This window comes from Lycium ferocissimum, chromosome 12 (assembly GCF_029784015.1).
Source record: "Lycium ferocissimum isolate CSIRO_LF1 chromosome 12, AGI_CSIRO_Lferr_CH_V1, whole genome shotgun sequence".
Classification (NCBI taxonomy): domain Eukaryota; kingdom Viridiplantae; phylum Streptophyta; class Magnoliopsida; order Solanales; family Solanaceae; genus Lycium; species Lycium ferocissimum.
The window spans coordinates 19,949,428-19,957,075 of NC_081353.1; the positions used below are offsets into that span (position 1 = coordinate 19,949,428).

The 7,648-nt window shown below is 34.8% G+C and overlaps 1 protein-coding gene across 1 annotated transcript; it reads right to left on the reverse strand.

Annotated features, from left to right (window-relative positions):
• Window positions 1–2,373: 2,373 nt before the first annotated feature.
• Window positions 2,374–6,471, reverse strand: LOC132039848 (cation transporter HKT1;3-like). Its single transcript, XM_059430384.1, has 3 exons — window positions 5,244–6,471; window positions 3,350–3,583; window positions 2,374–2,789 (listed from the first exon to the last, which is right to left on the reverse strand). The coding sequence occupies exons 1-3, from the start codon at window positions 6,401–6,403 to the stop codon at window positions 2,591–2,593; spliced, it is 1,593 nt and encodes a 530-aa protein (XP_059286367.1). The 5' UTR covers window positions 6,404–6,471; the 3' UTR covers window positions 2,374–2,590.
• Between the last annotated feature and the right edge of the window lie 1,177 nt (window positions 6,472–7,648).

The following is a 7,648-nucleotide window of genomic DNA, read 5'->3' on the forward strand; positions in this document are numbered from 1 at the left end:
TTCGAACCATTCTTCTTTCATTCACCATATTGAAAACCTAAGAGTTCTCGAGGCGATTTGAAGAGCATTTGGAGTTGTATCATCTTTGAGTAAGTTCCTTTGATCTTTTTTCATGTTTATTTACTTCCTAAGTTAGAACTCATGGTGGTATTTAAGGGGTTAGTTGGAAAGTAAGTTGTAGACTCTAAGTTATCAACTTGGGATCTTATGCTATGAAATTGGGGTTTAGGTGGTAAATCTTGTTTAATATAGTCATGAATTCTTGAATTAAGTAGTTATTAAGTTGAATCATTCTAATTTCGTGGTTTATGGTTATGGAAGTTAGGATTTTATGGAATTGGCGGGGGGAGGGGGTTTCTATTAAAGGTTGGAATTGTTGATTGTTTGATGTTAATTCGCAATTGAAGGTTAGTATTAGACTTCCTAAGTTTGGATTAACCGATTTATACCTAAAATTCCTATTTGCCCTTGTGGGCCAATTTTCCCTCTTTTAAAGGGTTATTTTCGATTCGAATAGTATTGTAGCTTTGTGGGTATCGTTAGTCTCCATTTCTAATATAGAATGCGCTGTTGAATAGACTTTGATCGTTCGGAAGCTCTCCGGAAGGGCAAGGCTCAAGTTGGATAGTTCGTGGCACCCGCTTGGCATCGAGGTAGGTTACGGTTTACCTTTCGGTTAGACTCCAATTAGTGAAGCATATGTAGGAGTTAGATATTGACGGGGAAAGCATGCTAGGCCTTCAGGTATGAAGTTGGAATGGAATTCTATTAGGTTGGTTGTTGCTGTTTGTGGGCTTGTCGCCTTATTGTTGTGGTTTGGGCTTGTCACCTTATTTGCTATGTTGTGTATGCATTCATCTCTCTTGTTTATGTCACTTATCATCGAACGGGGAAGAATCATGAGATTAGGCTTGAACTATAATGTGTGCTTACGATCAGTGGAGTACGCAGAATTTTTTGTAAGGTGTGTCGACACTTAAAGAAGAGAACAGATGAACAAATTAGAGGGGTGAATGATCGTTAAAGTTTTAATGTCAAAGACAATTACACAAAAGTTAACCTTGGTTGATCGGTTTATTTGATCCTTAGGGCCTAGGGGTAAGATTTTGGGGGGTTCGAGATATACTAAGAGCATGCTATATTTTAACAATTACAAAAAGTTTTAAAAAAAGAAGCTAATTCCCTGCTTCGAGATTCGAACTTTGGGTGATCTCTACATCAGAGAAACGCCTAACCAATAGGCCATGGTGCAGTTTGTGCTAAGCGGCGTCACTTTAAATAAACATAAGGGTGTTCTATTTTTTCAGACTATATAAATACATAAATATTAATTAAACTTTCCGACGGAGCAGGGTCGGAAGACACCCCTTGCTATAAGGTGCGTTCGCCCCTGCTTATGATAAGACACGAATGAGACTTTGATTTCGATTTATTTGTTGATTTGATATCTTGCGTGGCTTACACTCTCATTTCATATGATGCATTGATATGAACTGTGACTTGGTATTGATGATGATAAGTGAGACAAAGGAACATCCGAGGTCTTTGCCGGATAGTGTACAAAAGAGATGAGAATCCGTGATCTGAGCTTGTTAACGGAGCAGAATGTGATATACTCGCTACCCGAGGTTTCTTGCCAGGAAGAGGGAGTACACGGACTTCGCGGGTCCCCCATGGGTCATGACTATTGAGACGTGGATGTTTTCGTCCGTAGCATGTGTGTACATGTTCGAGGTATTTGGCCAGTGCATTGCATTGCATATGCATTCACTCTTACATCCATTCTTCATTGTTGATTTGTTCTTGGTATTGATATTGACTCGATCTCATTGTTGACTAGTTTCGTGAACGTGTATGTTTTCTTACATGTCTACTTGCTGATTCTTTCTTCATAAATGTGAACTAATTGTTGTCGGCCTATGATACCTACCAGTACATAGTGTTTGTACTGATACTACCTTGTTGTACTCTTTTCTAAGTGCAGAGTTTGGTACAGGATCCACTTTAGCACCTCGTGAGTGATTTCCCGAGGCTTCTAGTACGAGTTTCCAGTGTGAGCTATGTTCCAGATCCGCTGCCCGGAAACTCTTCTTTATGATATCTATCCATTATTTCGAGACAGTATTTCAGACTCTTGTTATTTTGACATTTCAGACTTATGTATTGATAGTGGCTCTTGTACTGTACTTAGACCAAATTTTGGGGCATTTGTATTAGTATTCCGCACTTGGTAGTTATTTATATATTGAGACATGCTTAGACATTTCTGTTTCTCTTTGGTTTGCTTAAAATGAAAGTTGAAGAAGGGGAGAGTTCGCCCACCAGGGGGTGAGCGTGGATGCCCGCTCGACCCACGAGTTGGGTCGTGACATAAAAGAAATTATACAATGTCAATGAAAAGTTTAACCTGATGCCATATAACTTAAAGTTACATGTACTCAGCAACTAGTTTTATACAGCGGAAACTAAACATATGTAAGACACGAAAAAACTGAAAAAGAAAGAAAGAGGCCAAAAAGAGTTGTATTCCATTCGAGCTAGTAATTACAATTATACATAGATGATAGCTAATAAAAGTACACATAAAATGTTACATTAGTTTCCAAGCCGTGCCACCATTTTTGTTGTACTTCTTCAGCCTTCCAAAAAACATGACAACAATGAGGATAAACTTTCCCGAAATACTCCATTTTCCGGAAAATCCACACATTGCATCCTTGCAATGGCCATCTGATTTTAGTTGCCTTGCACAGCTATAGCCCACTGACAAACCAACATTCCCATATGCACTGCAAGATTATCATCAGGTACATGAGTACAAATGAATAAGCATTTTACTCATAATATTCTTATTCTTATTCTTATTCAAGAGTCTACTGCTTTAATTTAAATTGTTATTCCAATAAAGAAAAATAATGTAATCCTCCACATAAAATAGTGGTATGCCCCTACATTCAAGAATCCTAGTGCAATTGTGGTCTTTGAACAATCTCCTCCCCTAAAAGTGTGAGGGAAAAAATTAAAGCTAGCTAAAGACCTCTTTTAATAGTGGCGGTGGCGGAGCCAGTAATTCAAATAAGGGGATCCAAAAAAAAAAATTGTTATGCCAAGGGGATTCAACAACTTATATTAATGCAAAAAAGTTATTTTTATCCTACTTACATACAATAGTATATAAAATTTCAACGAACCCCCTTACTCCCCTCTGCCTCCGCCCCTGCCTCTTTAATTAATGAAAGAATATAAAGTGGAAAATGTCATTAAAATTTATGTGTCGATCGATATCCGAATTTAAATTTAGAGATTATATATAACAGTATAAATGAAGAAAAGTATGTTATGGATTCACCTGACGACTTCGAAGACAATGTTGACAACATTGAAATTGAGGGGATCATTCTTCATTTTGTCTCTCTCTGTAATACAAATAAGTATGGTGAAAATGACCAAATAGGAAAGTGGTGAGAGGGATATGTACTCCACTAAACTGCTCCCTTTTATCCTCTTCATTATTTTTGTAGTTTTCAAACCCTCTTCATGACTAGTATCAACTGGTAAAAAAGAAGTAGAGGGTGATAGATACCTGCAATGACAAAAGCAAAGAAAAGGTAGCTTAATAAAACATCCATTAACGTTTTGATTTGTAGATTAGCACTTTTACACAAACGAGCTAGCTTTAAAGATTCATTAAAAATCTCTACGTACAAGTGTACTATTAATACCTTTTTATTGTTCTCCAATAACATTAGCATGGTTGATTAATAAAACGTGACTTTCTGGCTTTTGCCATCTTCATTTCTCTTTTCATAGTGGGAGATGATGGAATTAAAACTTTTTAAGGATGATAATAAAATAGTGGATGCTTTTGTTATACTGATGTGAATCCTGTATCAAGGAACCTTACTGGAGAACACTATACATTTAGCAGTCTTATAATAGTATTTGCTTCCTAATGACTTGCTTGCGGCCTTCTCATCTAAAAGTTTATGAGAAAGAGCATGCATTTGCTTAATGATGTATTCAACTAATATAACACCCCTACTAACTAGGGACAATTTAATAACAAAAAAGATGTATTCAACTAACATGCATCTCAGGTACAAATTGAGCTGATTCCTTTTTGTGGGTCAATCACCTGAAAATTCTTTTTTACAATGGTTAAGCAAGACCCACTGTATCAAAATTAAAAAATATCTTTCTGCTCTGATACTATGTTAAAATGTGTGAACATTTCATCTAAAAATTAATTAAATTATTAAAAACAATATGTTTATTTACTTGCCTACTACGCCTTCACGCTAATGCTTTATAATATGACATGCATACCATGGTACGTACATTTGAGACTGAGGAAATTTTTTTTTTTTTTTTTTCAATAGAAAATATTTTATGTGAAATATATCTTACGTAATGTTTGATCACATATAAACTTATACGGTAATCGCATAAAATAGAGGATCTGTATGATCATAGTTCTTTGGTGATATTTTGAATACTTTAACGATGAATAATAATGTTAAGATATTTGTCAAAGCAAGTGATATATAAGAAAAATATAATTGGAATATCAGCAAAGAAAACGACTCGCACTCTTAAATTCTTAATAAGTGAAGAAAACATTTTCCCCTCTTGTTGAAAAATGTTTTCTCGAAAAATTGATAATTTCATCCAGTATTAAGAGTTTTAGCAGATATTAATTCACCAACCGACTAAAGAAGCGAATATTCAGTACACAACTTGATCATGAATATTGTTATTAAGTGGAGAATGAACAATTAAAGATATGCATTATGTCTTATTTATTAAAAAATGCAAACCCTGTCAACGTAGTAAGGTTTTTCACAAAAAGAAGACACGTAAATCTAGCTGCCATTCTGTAGTGACTACCATAATCGAATTAACACTCTACCAGCATAAGTATATGGTTTAATTTTTAACATTGATAATGTAAGAAAAATTATTATTATGTTATTTAAAAATTGTTTTCTCCACTTCATTTATGTAAATTTGTTTGATTGAGCACAAAATTAATAAAAAGAAAAAGATTTTTGGAACTTGATGGTTTTAAACAAGCGGTGACATTTGTGAGACCATAAACTCATGTCGTTAATAGTATATACACGCATTAATTCTTCACATTGTTGGTGGTGGATGTAATTTAAATCCCTTTTGACTAATATATAAGACAAAAGAAGAACAGAGAAAGTTAAGTAAAGAAATAATATAAAAACTTGAATACTTACATCATAAAGACGAACATTATTAATATTGCTGGACTGAGAGTTGTAATATCAAAAACAGATTCACCAGCATGTCTTGTATTCACAACTTCAAATAATGATCCAACCAACTTCTCATAAGCACTTAAGCCAATAGTTGCTCCAGAGTACCACTCCAATGAACAAAATACTATAAACTGAACAAATATGAATCCCAAAACAGTAATTGTAAGAGAAATGGTTTCATAACTTGGAAATAGTTGGGAATATCCTAGTTCTTTTGAGTTTTTCAAGATATGCTTAAATTCTTCTCTCTTTGTGATTTTCCAAATAAACCAAATGGTTAGGCGTAAGCATGGAGGATATAATGTGTTACCAAGTAGGATCTGAGGGATTAGAATGAGAAGAAGGCCTGAATTTTTCTTGAAAATAATCATGTTTTCATTTGTAGGAGCAAATCCACAATTTGAAAAAGTTGAAACAGTGGTGAAAAGTGAAAAAGTATGCAAGTTAAGCCCTTTTTCCTTGAGGATTTGTTTTGCACTTGGAATAATACTTATGTAGAAAGAAACCAAGGAAGACCCTAGAAGAACAACAACTAGAATATAACCAAGAACCACATAACTCAAGAATCTTATACACTTCAACTCATCAACAGAGCTATTTATTATTTCAGGTTCTAATTTAATAATAACATCTAAGGGCTCTTCTCCTAGTTGGTCATGAAGAGTTACCTTACCAAGCTCAAGATGATGAATACTAGTGTTTGGTATAGAGTTTGAAAAGTCAGAGTCTTTGCTACTAAAAGAGTCAACTTTGTTTTGTAGTGCTCTTTCTTTTTTGATGAGTTGAAGTCTAAGCAAAGAAGCAAAAGCCTCACCACCAAGAAACATCAATAGGGTCATGAAAACAAGTTGTGTATCGGAAAAAACTTCCATTTCAACAGTGGCCATACTAGAAACTGTGGAAGCAGAAACAGAAGTGAAGAACACATCTAGTTTTTGGAGACTAAATGATGGTAACGTTCTAGGTTTTGTAACACTCAAAGCTAAGAAACCTAACAATGAAAGGATCATGAAGTACCCTAATTCTATCCAAATTGGCTTTACTTTAAGACTCAGAATCTTAAAGAAAGATGAGAAAAAGCCTTGATGTAAAAAAGATGAAAGAGGCTTCATTTTCATCTTCTAAGTTAATGATCTTTAATTGGTAATGAAATGTTTATATTCAAGGGTTTATTTATAGTAAGGTTTTGTGAAGTAGATGGAGTTTATCCTGGTTGAGAATATGATTAAACAAATAAAAGTGTGTTCTCTCTAATAGCTTAAGTTTTTAGATGAGATGGTTACACAAATTCTACATGGTGTTAGAGTAGACAGATGTCCTAGAATCGAATCTCACCATCACCTGTTATCAAAAAGAAATTCCACGTGCTTGACCCATAAAAAAAGAATCAGACCTGCACATGAGGGAACGTGTTGAAAATATAATTAAATAAATAAAAATGTGCTCTATCTGACAACCTAGCTTAAATTTTTAGATAATTTGGTCACACACTTCCAAATCCTTGTGGTGGGCACCTAATTAATTAATAACCTTTAAAAAAATCGTAACAGCAATCAAGTGTATGTTGTCAGAATATGTGGAGGACTCAGAATATAATATTTGTTAGCAAATGATGAGGAATTTCTTATCTTAATGGAAGAAGATGCTATGCCATTTGAACGTCGGCTTATAATAGTAGCATCCTATATTGTTCCTATACTGACGCGTTCGGAGAGAATTGGTTGAAATCTTGACCATATACAAAAAAATGGGATGCACACACCCATGCATGCAAAGTCAACTTAGAATCATCAAATTACAAAGACTATATCCCCATTCTTTCTTTCCTGAGCCAATAAGTGATTGTTTTAAATATTCTTGAATTATTGTAAAAATTTACATCCTTCATTCCCAGTTTAAGTGTCTTACTTTCCTTTTTATCTCTCCCAAAAAAGAATGTCTCTTTTTATATTTAGTAAGTTTTCCAACTCGAATATTCTACATGGCAAGTTTAAGACCACAAGATTTAACAGATAAAATGACCGTTAGGCAAAAAATCACGCGCCTCACGCGCCTCTAAAAATTTCCAGATCTTTCATTAGGGTCTCTACTCCGGCGTTGGCCGGGGTTGCAGCAAACATCAATAAGAATCCTAACGAAGCTCCTTTGAACCCCAATCCCTCTGCAAATAAAGAAAACTTTGCTGCTTCTGTCTTGGCTAATAGGCGACCGGCAACCCCAAAACCCATTTTGCAATTCTGACCACCGGAGATCTATAAAGGGAAACTTGTTGTATTTTTTCCAAAACAAAAGGAGAAGGAGCTCGCTAGCGCTTCCCGATTGACTATCATAGGTAAGTTTTCTCATGGTAGAGCTGCGATTGA